Source organism: Hemitrygon akajei, chromosome 28, assembly GCF_048418815.1.
Source record: "Hemitrygon akajei chromosome 28, sHemAka1.3, whole genome shotgun sequence".
In the NCBI taxonomy this organism is placed as follows: Eukaryota; Metazoa; Chordata; class Chondrichthyes; order Myliobatiformes; family Dasyatidae; genus Hemitrygon; species Hemitrygon akajei.
In genome coordinates this window covers 5,023,538-5,044,439 of record NC_133151.1, presented here as the reverse complement: position 1 = coordinate 5,044,439, position 20,902 = coordinate 5,023,538, and the positions used below count along the sequence as shown (strand labels likewise).

Here is a 20,902-nt window from a genome sequence, read left to right as displayed (position 1 = left end):
GCTTCGGCATGACCCTCTAATGGATCACGGACCCTTTGTTTAATCGTATTTACTCATCACCACTTGTTTCTTCTTCTGACTAGATCTTCTTTCAGTCTGAACCACCACCACTGAAGTCATTCAGTCTCTCCTCCCCTTCTCTGCAACTTAGTTCCAACTTCTCACAGTTCTGATGAAGGATCGTCAACTTGCTACATTAAATCTGTCTCTTTCTCCATAGTTATTGCCGACCTGTTGTGTATATTCTGTCCATTCCATTTTATTTGGCGCTGCAGGTTTTGTTACAGGCAACACCAGGCGCTGATTACAGATACACACATTCTACTTCCTTAAAAGTTTCACTGTACGCACAACATGCTGTATTTGAAGGGCTACCTTGTTGCATTTACCAAAAGGTAAACAATATCTGCAAATATGGTATGCAAAAGTGGTGTGCAAATGTCTTAGGCACAGCTACAGCATATAGCTTGGGTGTCTCAGACTTCTGCACGATACTGTGGTGATCTTATGTACTGCACTGTACTGCTGCCGCGAAAAAAAAGCAAATTTTGTGACATATGTGACTGATGATAACCCAGATTCTGATATGGGTTTCTACTAATCGTGAACATAGTCCAGCACATCACACAAACCAATCTTCCATCCTTGGACTCACTTTACACCGCACGCTGTCGGAGCAGTGCTGCCAGGATAATCAAGGACAAGACCCACCCAGCCAACACACTTTTTGTCCCTCTTCCCTCCGGGAGAAGGTTCAGGAGCTTGAAGATTCGTACGGCCAGATTTGGGAACAGCTTCTTTCCAACTGTGATAAGACTGCTGAACGGATCCTGACCCGGATCTGGGCCGTACCTTCCAAATATCCGGACCTGACTTGCACTACCTTACTTTCCCTTTTCTATTTCTCTAATTATGATTTATAATTTAAATTTTTATTATATTTACTTCGATTTGTATTTCAGGGAGCGCGAAGCGCAGAATCAAATATCGCTGTGATGATTTTACGCTCTAGTATCAATTGTTTGGTGACAATAAAGTAAGTAAGTAAGTACTGTGGGCTGAGAGTGGGCCTCAAACTCTGCCTCGCTGATGACAGGACCCGGAACTCCAGATCTCGAATTCTGGACTTGCCAACTCACATACCTAGCGGGGTCACTGGCCCTCATGCCCCCTTCCCGCACAGAACTCTGATCCTGGAACCTGCCAGTGCTTCATTGACCTGGGGTGCGGTGGCCCTCCTCCTTTCTAGTCTACCAGCCTGACAATCCAACCATGAGTAACCTTGGCCACGTCCACATCGCAGGCCTTCGAAAGTGGAGCGGAGGCCGAGGCTCCAGCCTGACCTCTAATTACACCTTTCCCCTCCACCTCCATGTCCTTAAGCCCTGACCTGGCCTCTTAACTCCCTTCTTCTCCTTGTCCTCCTTAAAAAGTGCTCTATCTCCCAACCAATCAGTAACTTCTCACAGACAAAGACTGCAGCCTGTGTGTAAAAAAAACACGGCAATTCATAATTCTGTAATGCAGCAGATCATCCATTTGAGTAGTACCGAAAACATCACAGCTGTACAGTAAAAAAAATTGAAGGTTGGCAGTTTAAGTACTCCGTTCATGAAGATGCATTAAGTGGTGCTGCAGTAGTGCTGTAAATCTCAGCACTTTCAGAGCCTTTTTACTCGAGGTATTGAACGCTACCAACAGCAGTTTACTCTTTTCATTTTCTAGTTCCAGTCATAGCTCTAGCTAAGTTAATTTGTTGTTCCCTATGGAAGGAGATGTGTGTGCATGGGTTATTGGGAGCGTTCAATATAAGCACTATGTGGTGCTTCAAAAAAAAAAGTGCAAGGAAGACTTCTGATTTTAAAAATATTGCTCTGCATCGCTACTTTCACTCTAAACATCCATTCCAGATTTATCATGTTAAAAAAGTTCCTCCCCACACCAGTTTTCCTCAGTGTCACAACGCTGAGGCGCTAGTTTGACACTCGACCCAGCACGAGTAGAACCCGCACGAGGAGCCGGCCAGATTCGAACCTGGGACCTCTCGCTCCAAAGTCCGATGCGGATGCCACTGCAACACCGGCACAGATATTTATCAAGGAAACAGTGTAATTCAAAGGTCTGATTCTTCCATTGCAGACTCCCATCACTGGAGGCAGGAGAGAAGTCTGGGAGGAGAGGAGTGACTGCTTTCTAATAGGCATTCCTGTTATTAACATAGACATTCGAGTTTATAGAATTCACGTGTTTGGTAGCAGAAGTGTTCCTGCATGGGCCCTGGAGACAGGTTCTCGATTTTTTTTGCTTACTTATTTATATTATTGTTTCTTCTTTTTGCCTTTGTAGTTTGTTGTCTTCTGCACACTCTGGTCGAATACCCTAGTTTGGTGGTATTTCATTGATCCTGTTATGGTTATTATTCTATAGACTTGTTGAGTATGTCCACAAGAAAATGAATCTCAGGGTTGTATATGGTGACTTACCTGTGCTTTGATAATAAAACTACTTTGAAGTTTGAACTGGATAAGCTGTAATCCACGGGTTATATAGTTTATGATATAATCCCGAATCAGACTAAAATTGGGAATTAAAATTAACCTTTACAGATCATCCCCAAGTTACAAGTGGAACCACTTTCACAGATATTCATAAGTATGAAAATTACTTGATATGGGTAACCTTCCTTCTTCAGTAATGTAAAGGACGGTGTTCTTTCAACACATCTAATTAACCTGATTTTTTAGAATTGTTTTCCCCTGCCCGCTTTACAATGGTACAGAATCAAGATGTCCCTCGCACAATGGCTGGTTTCTCTGGGCTTGTATAAGAGGCTGTTACATTCTTCAGTAGAGTATCATTACATGAGTTATCAATAGAGGTGATTGCTTGTCAGTTTCCAAAGCAAATCTCTCAAGTGGCCTCCCATCGTAAAATAGGGAGCTTATATTCTTCAGAGACAATGGCATCTGATTATTGCAAGGAAATGTAAACAGGTCTGGATGTAAACATGAAAATTTGCTCTGGATCTGCAGAATCTAAACACGAGGAAGCCCTCAGATGCCAGAAATCCAAAGCAAAACACAATTAAGGGTATATGATAGAGAGTGAAAAAAATCTCACGCCAAGAGTTGTGGAGATCAGCAAGCCACTCTGAGAAGAGAAGATGGTGAAGATAATGCTCCTAGTCACATTGATGATCACTGAAATGTTCCCACAACCAATGGACTCACTTTCAAAGACCCTTCATCTCATGTTCTCGATATTTATTGCTTACTTTTTATATTATTGCTTCTTCTTTTTGCATTTGCACAGTTTGTTGTCTTCTGCACTCTGGACGAACACCCTAGATCAGTGGTATTTCATTGATTTTGTTATTATTCTATAGACTTGTTGAGTACGCCCACAAGAAAATGAATCTCAGGGTTGCATATATGTACCCTGATAAAGTTTACTTTGAACTTTGGTAACTATTTTAGAGGCATATCCCCTACTTTTTATGGGGTTAGTCATTCCTATCTGTGCCTTTGGCACAGCGGGCAGCAACCTTGACGTTTCACGAGCCCTTTTGTCTTGTTTTTAACAAGGCTGAGTTGCTAGCTCAATGCTCAAACCAGCACGGATGGAAAGTGTGCAAGGAGCCGGCTGGACTTTGAACCTGGGACCACTCACCTCAAGGTCCAGTGCTGATGCCACTGCACCACTGGCCAGGTATAGGGGGCATATGACTTTAAAATAATTACCAGTGTCTCCATATCCCAACCTAGGAACAGTCTGCCATCAAACACTTATGTTCAGTGCTCCAGGGATTAATTAGTCTGAAGTAAAATTATTCGTTAAAATTTGTTGTGTTCTTTTTATGAATGGATGACTAAATTTTCCACCCACCTACAGCTGGCACAGGAGCCTGAAGACACACACTCAACATTTAACACAAGAACATAAGAAACAGGAGCAGGAGTCGGCCATCTGGCCCGTCGAGCCTGCCCCGCCATTCAATAAGATCGTGGCTGATCTGGCCATGGACTCATCTCCACCTACCTGCCTTTTCCCCATAACCCTTAATACCCCTACTGTGCAAAAATCTATCCAACCTTGTCTTAAATATATTTACTGAGGCAGCTTCCACTGCTTCATTGGGCAGAGAATTCCACAGATTCACCACTCTCTGGGAAAAGCAGTTCCTCCTCACCTCCCGTCCTAAATCTACTCCCCCGAATCTTGAGGCTATGTCTCCTAGTTCTAGTCTCACCTCCCAGTGGAAACAACTTTCCTCCCTCTATCTTATCTACCCCTTTCATAATTTTATGTTTCTATAAGATTTCCTCTCATTCTTCTGAATTTCAGCGAGTACAGTCCCAGGTGACTCAATCTCTCCTCATAGTCTATACCCCCCATGTCTGGAATCAGCCTGGTGAACCTCTTCCAAAGCCAGTACATCCTTCCTCGAGTAAGGAGACCAGGACTACACGCAGGAGACCAGGACTACACGCAGGAGACCAGAAATGCATGCATTTTAGGAATAGCTTTGTCCCCTCACCATCAGATGTCTGAGCAGTCGATGATACCTGTGAAGACTGTCTTACTATTTTTGCTTTTGTTTTGCACTACTTATTTATTTCTATATATATTTATTTTTGTAACCTATTGATTCTTTTTTGTGTATTGGATTGCACTGCTACCACAAAGCAACAAATTTCACAATACATGTCAGTGACATTAAACCTGATTCTGATGCTGAGATACATCCTAGAATGCACTGGGTCACACCATCTGGGTGTTCCAGGTCTTTCAACATCAGACACATCAGCCAGGGTTGGTCAGGCCCTGCCTTGTGTCACACCTCTTGATCCACAGCCACCTGGGGGCTTGCTCAGCAGCCTCTGTGACAGTCCTGATGGCTCTTTTCTTTGCAGCCTCCATAACGCCAAGGAGTTGTTTCTGTGCAGTGAGCACCTTCTACAGGCTTGCATCCTACCGTCCACCCGGTCGGTCTCTGGCACTGATCCTTGTATTTGGCTTTCTTACATTCAAATGCTTCCTTAATCCAGTCTTCCCAAGGAACTCACACAAAATGCTGGTGGAACGCAGCAGGCCAGGCAGCATCTATAAGGAGAAGCACTGTCGACGTTTTGGGCCGAGACCCTTCGTTAGGACCGAAACGTCGACAGTGCTTCTCCTTATAGGTGCTGCCTGGCCAGCTGTGTTCCGCCAGCATTTTGTGTGTGTTGTTTGAATTTCCAGCATCTGAAGATTTCCTTGTGTTTGTTCCCAAGGAACTGTCAGTTCTTCCATCACCACCTGCTTCGGACAGCCAGCAAAACCTCTACAACCACCCCTATGGGCTCACATCGTGGCCGCCAGTCCTGTCTCTGGCACTGCTCTGCCAGCGCCTGGTATTTGGCTTCCCTACTATCTACATCCAACTCATTTTTCTCCTGCTTGCTCTTTACAACGTGTACACACCTCTATCACACACAATCAGTTGTCAAAGATTACAGGGAGAAGGCAAGAGAATGGGGTTGAGAGGGATAATAAATCAGCCATGATGGAATGCCAGAGCAGACTCAATGGGCTGAATGGCCTAATTCTGTTCCTATGTCTTATGGTCTTATGTAAATTGTGTCTTTCCATATGTACAAAATACCTCTCACAACGTTTCCAGCTCTGGATCATGGATTTGAATGTTTAATATATATCATCCTAGTTTAGTTTCCCTGGATTCAACTAAACTTATTTCATTTGAGCAATTACTTCACCATTTCACAATTTTTCACAAACCTCGAACATATTCTATAAGCAGTGTTACAGGAAATAAATTGACTAAAATATAAAGCTTAAGGATATTCTGTTTTTTTGAAAAGTCTTCTGTATTGAAGATGTGGCAGATGATACTGTTTTTAAAAATGTTCTCTTACCCAATTTTCTAACCTCATTTCACTGTCAGAATCAGAATCAGGTTTAATATCACTGGCATATGTTGTGAAATTTGTTGACTCTCTGTCAGCAGCACAATGCAATATATGATAAATCAATGTAGAGGAAAAACATATATACTGTATCTATTAAGAGTTTAAGTTAAAATAGGTAGTGTGTAAAAAAAAATTAAAAAGTGGTGAGGTACTGTTCATGGGTACAATGTCCATTCAGAAATCAGATGGCAGAGGGGAAGAAGCTGTTCCTGAATCGTTGAGGGTGTGCCTTAGGCTCCTGTACCTCCTTCCTGATAGTAACAATGAGAAGAGGGTGGTGGGGGTTCTTAGGGTGAATACCACCTTCCTAAGGCACCACTCCTTGAAGGTGTCTTGGATACTATGGAGGCTAGTACCCATGAAGAAATGAAAGAGATGATTACTTTTACAAGTTTCTCTAACTCACTTTGTTCTTGTGCGGTAGCACCCCCCCCCCCCCCCCCCGCATACCAGACGGTGATGCAGCCAGTCAGAATGCTCTCCACGGTACATTTGTAGAAGTTTTAGAGTGTTTCAACTGACAAACCAAAACTCCTGAAATACTAGCCGCTGTCTTGCGTTCTTTACAGCTGCATGAGTACGTTGTGCTCAGGTTAGATCCTCAGAGATGTTGACACTGTCCCAGACCTTTTCACTGCTGCCTCATTCTGTAACACTGAACTTGAAAGGGAACAGAATATTCCGTATTCACTTAAATTAAGACTTATTTGATTATTCCCTAACCTAATTCACTCTGTTTCAAACCTTTTCACTGCTGCCCCGTTCTGTAACACTGAACTTGAAAGGGTACAGAACATTCCATATTCCCTTAAATTAAGAGTTATTTGATTATTATGAAAATTCTCAGAGGCTATTAAAATCAGCTGCAAAAAAGAAGAGAAACGAAGTTGGTCTGCACACTGCGAATATTCAGACAGTTTGCTGGATGATTAAGCCACCAGTTTCAAGTGAGGAAGAATGAATATTGGGGCCCTTGTGGATTTTCGTTAGGAGATTAACTGGAGAAGGGTGTGGGAGAAGTGGTTATCAGCACCGGCATATTATTTCCGGTTCTGACATTCACCACGACCTATTTTACATTAGGCATTGCCTAAAAGCATCGGTCCCTTGTACTTTGTTCTCATAGAGGGATCAGAAGTGGAGAGAGTGAGGGATTTCAGGTTCCTGGGATCTAACCTGGACACAGCATATCAATGCAGCTATAAAGAAGGCAAGACAGTGGCTATATTTCATGAGGAGTTTGACGAGATCTGGTTTTGTCAACTAAAACATTCAAGAACTGCTACAAATGTACCGTGACTGCTGGCATCACCACCTCGTATGGGGTAAGGGCTACTGCACAAGATCAAAATAAGCTGCAGGAACATGAAAAATTAGTCAGCTCCATCATGGGTACTGGCTTCCACAGTATCCAAAACATCTTCAAGGAGCGGTGCCTTCAGAAGGTCGCATCCATCATTAACAGCCCCCACCACCCAGAATATGCCCTCTTCTCATTGCTACCATCAGGGAGGAGGTACAGGAGCCTGAAGGCACACACTCAACGACTCAGGAACAGCTTCTTCCCCTCTGCCATCCGATTTCTGAATGGACATTTGAACCCATGAACACTACCTCACTACTTTTCCATTTCTGTGGGGTTTTTTTTGCATTGCTTATTTTAATTTAACTATTTAATAGACATATACATACTGCAATTCAGTTTTTTTTCTCTTTATTTAGTTGTCGTACATTGCTTCGTACTGCTGCCGTAAAGTTTACAAATTTCACGACATATGGACCTGATTCTGATTCAGATTTGTATATGAAGAGAAAAGTGAATCAGTAATGAGACCGGCATAATTCATTTGAACAGTTTCAACCTGCATTGTAGAAATGCAGAAAATTACCTCAAATGGCTTGGTGTTTACCATCCCCCTTTCCCCCTACACGGACATAAGAAAATCTTTGTGCCTAATCTCACGAGTTGACCTGTGACATAGTAATCTTATTACTGGATTGCAGGAATTCCCTGGAGGTAGTTTTAATGAGGTGCCATCAACCCTGCTAATGCTAAGTACGCTAGAGCCTGCATTATTCAAAGAAAAGTGAAAATACAGACTGGTTGTGGGCTGAGACAGCGAGGGTTTTCATTATCAAACACTTAAGCATTGCTCCTGATTGTTGCTTGTGGTACGGTTATTTAATATGTTTTAAATGTGTTGCAAAATATCATTTTATTCTAGGATCGAGCAAATAGGACATGTACAGTTGCTCTTTGCACATTATGTGGGATAAGTGCCATTATGCTGCAGTGTCTGTGGGCACACATTCTATTCATATATCATTAATATTTCCAAACATCTGTGCAGTGTTGTAGAATATTCATTGTGCTGTAGTGTGAACTTTTTTAAACAAGGAAAATGGGTTTATCTGAAAGGGTTGTTACTGGATTACTTTGGGAGTTTTCAGGCTTTAATACGAGGCTGTGGTAAAACATTGATGCTGTAGCGATGTCGGCTGCGAGGGAATGCTGCATCTGCCTTCAAGACCAGACCGCTTGCTCCAGGCCAAACCTGATTCTCTCTGCCGCTCGTCAATTATCCCAAGTGGAAAAAGCAAACCTTTTCTCCCCCCAATGGTTATCTACAGTAGAGATTCACTTTCACTTTTAATGTGACAGCTTTATTGTTTTCCCCTTTAGCATTTCTTCAGCATGTATAGTAATAACCAAGAGCGGCAGTAGTGAAACAGTTTCTCGCTTGAAATGTTTAATAGTTAGATCAGTTTATTAAATTGAAATGTAGGCACAAATAATGATTTTCAGTTTTTTCCCCACTTTCTCCAATGATAATTGCTCCTATATTTCTGCTGGGGCACAGAAAAATTCCCTCAACTCACCCATCTCTCCATTTCTAACAGATTCTAATCTGTCCTTTCCCTTTTACCCTCTGGCTCTGTGAAACACCTTGGGCTAGGGGGCTTTTCTACCTTAAAGGTTCTGGGCAAACTCCACATCTTTCATGTGCCTGAAATACATTTATTTGTCATTTACTGAGAGGTGGCGCGGACTAGGCCCTTCCGGCCCTTCACCCAGTTTAACCCTAGCCTAATCATGGGACAGTTTACAATGCTCAATTAACCGACCAACTGGTATGTCTTTGGAATGTGGGGGAAAACCGGAGCATTGCTTTAAGGTTGTAAGATTCGACATTTTGGAACATTATTATTGGATTTATCAGAGGGCACGTCATGCAAGATAACTCCCTGTGTGATCACCGGCAGCGGCATTGGTTTGTTCGAATAGCTGCTACAAGTATATTGGTGCACTGTGTAATGATTTGGTCTTTACGAGCAGGAAAAAGAGAACAACACAGCAAGCATTTTTTAAAAGCCATCTTGGAAACGCATCTGCCAAGACCAAGTGTAAAAAATTGCATATCAAGATTATTACTGTATGAAAAAATGAAATAAATTTTAAACAGGGACGTTTCTCTTTACTTTGTCTTGCTAAATAAGATATATTTCACTATGTTTTGATACATAGTTTAAGCCGTAATCCCTCCGACTGAGTGTAGAAAAACAAATTAACCAGGAAAAAAAGCCTTTTATTCTCTTGCTCAAAGCAAACACAGTCTCTTTCCCCTATCAATGCTAGGAAGTTGATTCAAACCAGAAGAGTGCAGGGCAATTTGGCAAATCTAATCATCCAAAATCGGCTTGATGATCGCAGAGAACGATGAACAAAAGTCGCCTTTATGATCGGGTGCTGGTGATCAGTGATGGGATGCTTGTTGCTAATATCCATTACAACCATTGTTGGCAGAATTTCAGATTGTGGCAAGAGGGTGTACAGGAACGAGATATATCAGCTGGTTGAGTGGTGTCGCAGCAACAACCTTGCACTCAATGTCAACAAGACCAAAGAGCTGATTGTGGACTTCAGAAAGGGTAAGTCGAGGGAACACACACCAATCCCTGTCCACAAAGCAGAAGTGGAGAGAGTGAGCAATTTCAAGTTCCTGGGTGTCAACGTCTCTGAGGACATAACCTGGTCGCAACATATCAACATGGCTATATAGAAGGCAAGACAGCAGCTATATTTCATTAGGAGTTTGTGGAAACTTGGAATGTCACCCAAAATACTCGCAAATTTCTACAGATGTACCGCGGGGAGCATTCTGACTGGCTGCGTCACCGTCTGGTATGGGTGGGGGGGCTACTGCACAGGATTGAAGTAAGCTGCAGAGAGTTGTAAAATTAGTCAGCTCCACCATGGGTACAAGCCTCTGTCATATATAAGACATCTTCAAGGAGCAGTGCCTCAAAAAGGTGACATTTGTCATTGACCCCTACCACCCAGGATGTGCCCTCTTCTCATTGCTACCATCAGGAAGGAGGTACAGGAGCCTGAAGGCACACACTCAACGATTCAGGAACAGCTTCTTCCCCTCTGCCATCAGGGAGGAGGTACAGGAGCCTGAAGACACACACTCAACGATTCAGGAACAGCTTCTTCCCCTCTGCAATCAGGAAGGAGGTACAGGAGCCTGAAGGCACACACTCAACGATTCAGGAACAGCTTCTTCCCCTCTGCCATCAGGGAGAGGGTACAGGAGCCTGAAGACACACACTCAACGATTCAGGAACAGCTTCTTCCCCTCTGCCATCAGGGAGGAGGTACAGGAGCCTGAAGGCACACACTCAGCGATTCAGGAACAACTTCTTCCCCTCTGCCATCCGATTTCTGAATGGACATTGAACCCATGAACACTACTCACTACAACACACACAAAATGCTGGTGGGACACAGCAGGCCGGGCAGCATCTATAGGGAGAAGCGCTGTCGACGTTTCGGGCCGAGACCCTTCGTCAGGACTAACTCAACTTCTTCAGTGTAGGCATCACTGGCAGAGACTTCGCAGTAGTGAATTTAAAGAGCAAACACGAAGGGTCTCGGCCCGAAATGTCGACAGCGCTTCTCCCTATAGATGCTGCCTGACCTGCTGCGTTCCACCACCATTTTGTGTGTGTTGCTTGAATTTCCAGCGTCTGCAGATTTCCTTGTGTTAACACTACTCACTACTTATTTATTTCTGTTTTTGCACTACTTATTTATCTATTTGACACACACACACACACACACACACACACACACACACACACACACACACACACACACACACACACACACACACACACATATATATATATATATATATATATATATATATACTTACTACAATTCAGGTATTTCTCCTGTATTATCAAGTATTGCATCGTACTGCTGCCGCAAAGTTAACAAATTTCATAACATTTGCCGGTGATATTACACCAGATTCTGATTAATGAATGTGGGAGGTAAGTTTACGAGTTTCGTAGATGATGTTTTATGGAAGCAGATTTGCGGGCTCGGTGAGTGAAACAGCAGACATTGATTGCGGGTATGTACGGCAACTGTTTATTCACAAGCAAACAATTAAACAGCTTACGTGTGTAATGCCCTGGTTCATATTTTTTACTGTTGTGCTGTTTGGTGAGAGCTGCTTGTTTTAAGCTTATGTTTGGGCTACTGTTGAAGATAAGAGATGAGGAGAAACCTGTGCCAACCAGTTGGGATAGTTGGATTAAGGGGAGGTTTCTCTGGTGAGGAACGCTAAGATTGGGCTTGGAGCTTTTGTTCGAGGGGAGATGAAGAGGGAAGACACAGGGGAGAACCGGTCGTAGCATACGATCCGGTGGGAGACCTGTTTGTTCGAGGTCGGTTGTGAGCGACATTTGAAAGGTGTTGTGTGCTTTGACATTGACTGAGGGCCCAGTGCGTGAGTGACAGAGAAGTTCAAGATGAGCTCCAACTTGTGCACGTTTGACTGTTTAATTAGAATGGGCCCATTTTGTTATTGTTGAGTTAAGATTGATAAATATAATTCCTTTACGCAGTGTACTGTCTGTTATTTCATGGCATTAATTTGTAACGGTAGTAAATGACAAAAAATCCACACACACCAGGGTTTGGGGTAGGATCGAGCGCGCCTCAATCTCACGAGTTTGGCGTGGCCAGAGGTTGTCTTCCTTACACTTATGCAGCCAAGGAAACCAGTGTTTCACGTGCATGTAAGTCGAACAAGCACTCATCCAAGTCACCCAAACTTGAGAAACTACGACATTAAGCTTTCAATACACTTGTTAAATCTGTCCAAATCACACAAGAAGATTAAACAGGCAATGAGCACTAGGGGTGCACCTGAAACAAGAGCCCCTCCCCTATTAACCGTAACACACCTTTCAAATGGACCCTCAACACTGCCCATGGCTCATGGCCTGGAGAGAGCTTAGGGGTCAAGAGAACGAGTCGCACACGCGTGCCCACCTCTATACACCTGAAGACCGAAAGCCAGCTGCACGGCACGGCAGCTAACCGATGGGAAGACGCCTACATACCTCATGGGAAGCCATTTTCAGAACAATTTTCGATCAGCAAATAGTTAACCTTCCACACATTACAGATGACATGAAGACTGACGATCGTGAGGAGGCAATCCTCAGCCACAATATCATATTGAAGAGTAGTTAAAACGAGGAATGAAATTTAATCCTGAAAAATGTGAGGTGAGACATTTTGGATTGACTTAAAAGGCTAAGAGGCTGAAGACTCTTGGGAAGTACTGAGGAATAGAGAAAATTTGGTTTGCACGTTCAAGGATGCTTGAAAGCCAAAACCCAAGTAGTTAAAAAGGTAAATGGGATACTTGTGTTCATTAGCTGGGGTGTAAAATATAAAGGCAGGGTAGATTATAGTACAACTATACTCTGTTTATTAGATGCCTGCTGTTAAAGTGGGCACTAAGTGTGTGTTTGTGGCCTTCTGCTGGTTCAAGGTGTTGTGCGTTCAGAGATGCTCCTCTGCACACCAATGTTGTAATGGGTGGTTGTTTGAGTTACTGTCGCCTTGAACCTGTCTGGCCATTCTCCTCTGACCTCTCGTTAATGAGGCCTTTTCGCCCACAGAACCGCTGCTTATTGGATGTTTTATTTTTGCACCTTTCTCTATAAACTCACGTGATTGTTATGTGTGAAAATACCAAGAGATCAGCAGTTTCTGAGATACTCAAACCACCCCATCTAGCACCAAATATCATTCCACAGAGACCTAGAGCACATTTCCTCCCTATTCTGATGTTTGGCCTGAACAGCAACTGAACCTCTTGACCATGTCTGCATGCTTCTTTGCATTGAGTTGCTGCCACATGATTGGTTGCTTAGATATTTGCATTAACAAGGTGTACCCAAGAAAGTGGCCACTCCGCATATATTATCATTAGTTCAGCGTGCAGTTGTGTTTGCCACATTTACAGGAAGGGCGTGATCACATTGGAGAGGCACATAAGGGACTCCCAAAGAATGTTGCTCACATTTGAGGACAGATCAGCTAGGCCGTGTTTGATTTTTTTTTGCAATGGAGAAAAGTGGAGGGAACGAGATTAAGTAGCACAAAATTATGAGGGACAAAGATAAATAGTAAGAAACTTTTTATCCCCTTATCAGGGATGTTTATAACCAGAGGGCATAGGTTTTATATTAAGTGGCGGAGATTTAGATGTTTCCCCCCCCACTCACAGTATGTTTGGAATCTGGAATGAATTGCCTGAGGGGATGATGGAAGCAAGTATTCTCATACATTTATGAAGTATTTAGATGAGCGTTTGGCATAAAAGGCCATGAGCTGAATTCTGGGAAGTGGGATTAATCTTGATTGACACTTGATAGCTGTATGGACATGGTGGGTGGGCATAAAGGTGTTTTCCCACCTTGTATGACCACTACACTGATTGATGAAATATTCACATGCAGAGAAGATTCAAATCATCAGGAAATATTGGGGAAACTTTGGCTTTTCATCTGAAAAAATACAGGTGAATTCTGGGAACAAACTCCAAATGATTACTGCACAACTAATTTATCTTTCAACGATCCAAATACACAACCAATGAAAGCAATATAGATCTAAAGGCAACACGAGTGAATCTGCAGATGCTGGAAATAAATAAAAAAACATGAAATGCTGGCAGAACTCAGCAGGCCGGACAGCATCTATGGGAGGAGGTAATAACGACGTTTCGAGCCAAAACCCTTCATCATGACTCCTGACGTCGTCACTACCTCCCCCCATAGATGCTGTCTGGCCTGCTGAGTTCTGCCAGCATTTCGTGTTTTTTTATAGATCTAAAGTAGCTTTGTGACAGGAAATGGGGAGCAATGTAAGCGTTCAGCTTTTTTGGCAAAGTAAAATTAGCTGTTGTAAGCCCAAGAGGTCAGTTTTAAGCGCTGTTTTTAATAACGGGTACACAGGCATGCGACAGCGGCCACATCCTGGTACACTGCTTCGACAAGCGGGCTAAACCAAGTGAGGGTAGCCACATACCCTGGAGAGATAGGGACATGCCAAGTCAGCTCTGGCAGACTGGCGGATGAGATCTACAGTGATTTCCAACGGCCAGAAAGACAGTTCCGCGGAGAGCGAAGGGCGTGACAAGGCACAGAAGACGTCCCGGCCATCCGCCGCAAACAGGGAAGAGCCCCAGTTTGTGATGCTTGCTTGTACCACTGGACCTGAACTTCTGAGGTCGAGAGAGTGGGACAGCGCCAGCACGACGACTTTTCAGCTTTAAAAACTCTCCCGCACAGGTCTCCTGTCATCATCGGACATGATGGGCAACCACCGCAGGACATAATTTCAACGCTTTCAGGTGACTCAAAATTTTAAAGTATAGCAAACAGTGGAACGGACAATGAGTTCAGGAGAACATTGACATTCTGGTGAAAAGGATGGACACATGGCAGATGCACAGAGTGGCAGAGATTATTTTGGTAAGAGAAGTGAAGGAAAGAATATAATTATAATGGATACATTTCTACAGTGGCTGCTGAGGGCTTGCTGCAATTGCACAGAAACCTTTGAAGGTGCTGGTACTAATTCAGAACTCAGTTTTAAAAAGCAGACAGGATATGGCTCGATAAGGTTGAATCTACGCGGTTTGTGTTTTGCATTCTGTAGTTCACGGTATGATGTGTTTCTGGTGTCCGGTCGCTCCTTTCTTTTTGTTGCTATTTTGGGTGATTTTGAATTGGGGGTGACCTGCAGATAATGAACAAAATATGCCTGGACTCCTTTGCGTTTGTGTTTTATGTTTTTCACTCATTTCTTTGTTGCCATTTGCGCGATTTGTTTTTTTTTAGGCGTGGGATGATTTTCTTTGTTTCGTGGCTGTCTGTGGAGAAGATGAATCTCAGGTTTGTTAACTCCATATATACTTTGAATCTCAAGTCGAAGCATGTGAAGTGTATAAGCAGGTAGATAATTTAATAATTCTTTATTAGAACTTGCATTTAATATCACCTCTACTTTAGCCACAACTCGAATTCTGTGTCGAATCCTGGACACCATGTTATTGGGAAGACTTAAAACCCGTAGAGAAGAGGTAAAGAAAGATTTTGTAGAATGACCGTGAATTGAATAGCAACAGTCAGCGAAGGCCACTGGAAAAGCTAGGGCTGTCCTCCTTGGATTAGGCTGAGAGGTGATTTAATAAAATTAATAAGAGTACAAACAGAGTGAATATAGAAAAACTTTTTCTACTTATGGGACGGGTTGAGAACCAGAGGAGACAAAGAACCTGCATTGACATCAGCAAAAACATCTTCGCTTAGCAACCAGTCATGGAAACAGAATCAAGTCTTATAAAACGGAATTGGATAAGTATTTCAGGGAGGGGAGAAAGATTACAACTGTGGTTGAAAATAGCTGGGAATGGAACTGAACAGTCTCAGAGAGCTAGCATGATCTTGATGGGGTGAATGGTGTTCTGCCCTGCAGTGGCTCTGTGAATCTAAGGTAGCCGGAATCCAATATTACTTTAAAATAAACGATAAGTCGGATAAAGCAAGGCAGGATCAAAGCTGGTATAATTTAGGACTAATAGCTACCAAACAACGATCAAATATGTAACGTACCAGCAGCTCATCAAACAAACACTGCTGGAAGAGCTCATGATATCCAAACATAGAGGGGAGAGTGCCCATTAGCCAGACAAACATCGAATAATCTCTCTTCAATCACAGACTACATGTTTAATCTATTGAAAACATGATAAAGCCAACGAGGATATTCAGGCTTTAGAAAGCATGTTATACAACTTCACTACAAAATAAATAAAGAAGTCTTGAGGAGCTGGATTTTTACATTGGAACGGTGTGTAATCATGAGTTGATGGAATGGGGGGGGGGGGGGGGTGGTCAGATAATCGTAAAAAGATATCCGGGCAGTGCATGAGCTGGGTGTGGACACTGTCCTATTTTCTCACAGCAGGGAGCATCCCGACTGGCTGTACCACCACCTTGTACGGGAACTGCACCGACCTCGATCGCTGGCCACTGCAGAGAGGGATACGGACAGCCCGGCACATCTACGGCTGTGAACTTCCCTCCATTGAGGACATTGACAGCGGCAGGTGCATAAGGGAGGCCTGGAGGATCATCGGGAACACCAGTCGCCCCGACCGTAAACTGTTTCAGCTGCTTCTGTCTGGCAAACGGTGCCGCAGCGTTAAAGCCGGGGCCGAGAGGCTTCTTTCTACAAGCCATTAGAATTATAAATTCACACGTCTGTACACTCTGACAGTGTCATAACGCAAAGATTTTTACTCCCTCACGTTGCAGGGTGGATGTAAGATTTAAATAAATTCAAATTCTTACCACTAGCTGAGGACTCAGGAAGATGTGGCCAAAACTGCAAGGTTAAGGCAGAAGAATTTTTGGATCCCATATTGGCAGTGGAGAGGGTGCAGAGGAGGTTGACAAGAATGATCCTGTGAATGAAAGGGTTTATCATATGAGGAGCGTGTGATGGTTCTGGACCCTCGCTGAAGCGTGGAAGGAATGAGGAATCTCATTGAAACCTATCGAATATTGAAAGGCCTAGATGGAGTGAACGTGGGGCGTGTGTTTCCTAAAGTGGGGTTGTGTAGGACCAGAGGGCACAACCTCAGAAAAGAAAGACATCCCTTTAGAACAGAGATGAGGAGGAATTTCTTTAGCCAGAGGGTGGTGAATCTGTGGAATTCATTGCCTCAGGTGGCTGTGGATGCCAAGTCACTGGGCATATTTAAAAGCGGAGGCTCTTGATTAATCGGGGTGTCGAAAGCTAGAGGGAGAAGGCAGGAGGATGGTGTTGAGAGGTTTAATTAATCAGCCATGATGGACTGGTGGAGCAGAGACTCAATGGGCTGAATAGCCTAATTCTGCTCCTGTGTCTTTATGGTCTAATCTAGTTTAGTCAGGATTATACAGTACTGTGCGAAAGTCTCAGAACCATGTCCATAGCCAGGATGCTTAATACTTTACACAATACCGTGGCAATTTTATGTATTGCACTGTTCTGATGCTACTGAAAATTTTTTTTCATGATATATGCGAGTGATGACAAACCTGATTCTGATATGGGACTGAGATTGGGAAGGGGGCAGGGAGAGGGGAATCACGGTTGGGAATAGGGGAAGGGAGAGGGGAGGGAGCGGGAAACACCGGAGAGACATTCTGTGATGATCAATAAACCAATTGTTTGGTATCAAAGGACCTTCCCTGCTGTCTCGGGCTGGGTGTGTCTGCACCCGTACCACCCCCACCTCCTCACCACCTTGGAACTCTGCCTCCGACATCTGTACCACACCTCTCCCGCGATGCTCCACCCTCGCCATTCCCAACGTCCTTTGCTCCCGCCAGATTTACAGACTTGCTCTCCGCTCCACGTTGACAAATACAGTTCTGTGCAAAAGCCTCAGGCACCCTAGCTCTATTTATATGGGCCTAAGACTTTTGCACAGTACTGAATGGATGCGGGAATTCATCTCCAGGGCCAGTGGTTGAGGGGGAAAAAATCATGCCAGTGTTTAAATTAAATTGGACAGAGGCAATTGGGAAAAGGCAGTTGAGAGAATTTTAACTTATTGTCTCAGCTGTTTCCATGTTCATCTTCTGTATGTGGAAGTCCAAACAAATTAAAGTCTGCAGATTGTATTGGAAACAGTCTGCTTACACTAATTGCTCTTGGATTGTTGAAAAAAAAAGTTGAATGGAGTCTCTGAAATGTTATATTTTACATATTTTAATTTTCTTACAAGGCATGTTTTTGGATGCACTATTCAATTTTTACCTCCTGATAAACCAGGTACACTCAAGCATAAAATTAATAATGAATGTGTCTTTTCATTTGGAAATAATGTGTGCAGATAGTTTCGTGAAAATGGAGTGTGCTGAAAGTGGAGAATTCTTTGTGAGCACTGAGGTATTTTTAAAACTTGAAAGTAACTTTAAGGTAAATGCTGCTTCTGCAATTACAAGCTAGGATAGCTTCAATCTGGGTGGTCGGAGAAAGTAGTTAGCAGAAATAATGGACACTATAATTAGGAAATCACCAATAAGTGAGCCCACTGCCTTTGTCAAAGCTGAAGATCAACCACAGCCTCAGCCTAGATCACCAGCCGGCTTGCTCGCCAGGGCGTCTGAAAGGCAACTGGAAGTCAATCTTGGCCAGCAATTAAAGCTCCCTGACTTCATCGCATCGTCACCCCCGAGGCCTGGGATGGTCACTCTGTCAGAAGTCTCAAAGTAGGTGGCGATTGTAGAACAGACAGTTCCTTGGGAAGACCGGATTGAGGAGACGTTTGAGCGTAAGAAAGCCAAATACCAGGGGCTGGTACAGCAGGGTGGGGGCACAATGCAAGCCTGTCGAGGGGTGTGGAGGTTTTGCTGGCTGCTCACTCTGCAGAACCTACGGGCTGCAAAGGAAAGAGCCATCAGGACCGTCACAGACACTGCTGAGCGAGCCTCCAGATGGCTATGGATCAAGAGGTGTGACCTGTGGACTGATGCCACTGAGACACAAGCCGGGGCCTGATCACCCTGGCTGGGTCACCCGGGGTGACGGAGTCACGTCAAGAGACCCAAAACCCCCGATGACCCCAGGTTACACCACTGATGAAGTGTCTCAGTGCGTCCTAGGATGTATCTCAGATCATAATAAATATCACAGTCTGGCAAATATCCATAGGTCAGCATTTGCCTGTGAGTTTCTGTATATTGATCCAGGAAACTTATGATTTATCAGCGACTATGTCCTTCAGCCTAGAGTGGACAAGGAGTGAGGTTCAAGCATTGAGCAGTTTATGTCGTCATTAGCTATTGATCAGAATCAGGTTTTATTACCACTGTCTCATCTGACATGAAATTTGGTGTTCTGTGGCAGCAGCACGGTGCAAGACATTACTGTAATTTACAAAATAAAGAAGTAGTTACAAAATGAGATAGTGTTCATGGACGGCTCAGAAATCTGATGATGGCAGGGAAGAAGCTTAATCACTTAAATAATTGACTGTGGCCTTCAGGCTCCTATACCGCACCCCCCCCCCCGATGATTGTAATGCTGGATGCCATCTTCGTGAGGCATTGCCCCTTGAAGGTGTCCTCAATGGCGGTAAGTCTCATGCTTGTGATGGAGCTGGGTGAATTGACAATTCTCTGCTGCCTTTTCCAGTGCTCTGCATTGGAGCCTTCATACCAGGCCGTGATGCAACCAGTTAGCGTGCCCTCCACTTGACATCCATAGAAACTTGCAAGAATCTTTGGTGACGTACCAAATCTCCTCAAGCTCACGATGAAGTAGAGGCGCTGACACGCCTGCTTCATGATTACGTGAATACGTTGGGCCCAGGATAGATCCTCAAGAGATGCTGACACCCAGGAACTACAAGCTGCTCACCCTTTGCACTGCTGACCTCTCGATGAGGACTGGTGTGTGTTCCCCCGACTTCCCCTTCCTGAAGCCCGCAGTCAATTTCATGGTCTTGCTGACGTTGAGTGCAAGGTTGCTGTTGCGACATCACTCGAGCAGCTGATCCTGTATGCCTGCTCTTCGCCATCTGAGATTTTAACAACGGTGTCACCTGCAAATTTATAAATGGTGTTTGAGCTGCACTTAGTCATACATTCGCACGTGGAGGGGTTAGAGCAGTGGGCTAAGCACACATCCCCGAGGTGCCCCTGCATTGATTGTCAGCAAGGAAGAGATGTTATCACAGATCCGTACTGACTGTGGTTTCCTGATGAGGAAGTCAAGGATCCAGATGCAGAGGGAGGTACGGATGATGTAACGGACAAGATTTTCCAGTAATCAAAATATCAAAGCTATTTTGAGCCAATTATTCCAGTGCTTTTACATTTCAAGGTTACATTTCCCAGATTTTTTGGAGTTAGTAATATTAATATCATTGATATAACTGATGGTATTGATATCTTATACCGGTCTACGTTTCTCTATCACTTTGCAGGAGAGGGGCAACAGAAAGCAGGAATAGAAAATTGTTTGGAGGGATGGCCAAAATCTGGTGGTATAGATTTAGAAAACAGGGAAAGAGACACTAATATAACGAGGTTATATAATGTGATTAATTTCAGAGGCTATAATCAAAACAGAGGATTATGGCACCAGTGTAAGGCAGAGAGAAGAACATCATATGGCGTGTAGTGCTGGAGAAAATTGCTGATCCAAGACATGGGAGATTATGAAGTGATATGTAAATTGGGACATTGTTGGAGGTCAGTGTAATAAAGGGTAGGCATTTACTTTCTCCTTCTTCATTCATTCTTTGGGATGTGGGCGTCACTAGCAAAGCCAGCATTTATTCCCTATGGCTGATTGCCCTTGGAGGATGTTGGCGAATCTCATCTTCCACTGATAGGAGATTCAGATGTGCAATAATGCAGGAAAGGCAATTTATTTCCAAATCAGCAAGGCGTATAGCTTGTAGGAGAAATTACAAGCACTGGAGTTCCCTTGTGCCCAAAAAAATCCTCCTTCCTTGTGGTCATCAAGGTTACAGATTTAGGAGCTGCTCTCAGAA

The 20,902-nt window shown here is 43.7% G+C and overlaps 2 protein-coding genes across 4 annotated transcripts in view; one reads left to right on the top strand and one right to left on the bottom strand.

The window, feature by feature from the left end:
• Positions 1 to 20,902, bottom strand: part of LOC140717628 (leucine-rich repeat transmembrane protein FLRT1-like) — a 237,121-nt gene that overhangs the window by 138,192 nt on the left and 78,027 nt on the right. The window contains exon 1 of one of the 2 annotated variants that reach the window (XM_073031220.1): positions 16,701 to 17,580. The exons of the other annotated variant lie outside the window; for it this stretch is intronic. The gene's annotated coding sequence lies outside the window, so the exon portion shown is untranslated. Of the gene's footprint in view, positions 1 to 16,700; positions 17,581 to 20,902 lie in introns of those variants that run through there. 2 annotated transcript variants of the gene reach the window in all.
• Positions 1 to 20,902, top strand: part of LOC140717629 (ADP-ribose glycohydrolase MACROD1-like) — a 221,700-nt gene that overhangs the window by 199,113 nt on the left and 1,685 nt on the right. The window contains exon 4 of one of the 2 annotated variants that reach the window (XM_073031222.1): positions 16,312 to 16,670. The exons of the other annotated variant lie outside the window; for it this stretch is intronic. Coding sequence (XP_072887323.1) covers positions 16,312 to 16,592 — 281 coding nt within the window. The 3' untranslated portion in view covers positions 16,593 to 16,670. Of the gene's footprint in view, positions 1 to 16,311; positions 16,671 to 20,902 lie in introns of those variants that run through there. 2 annotated transcript variants of the gene reach the window in all.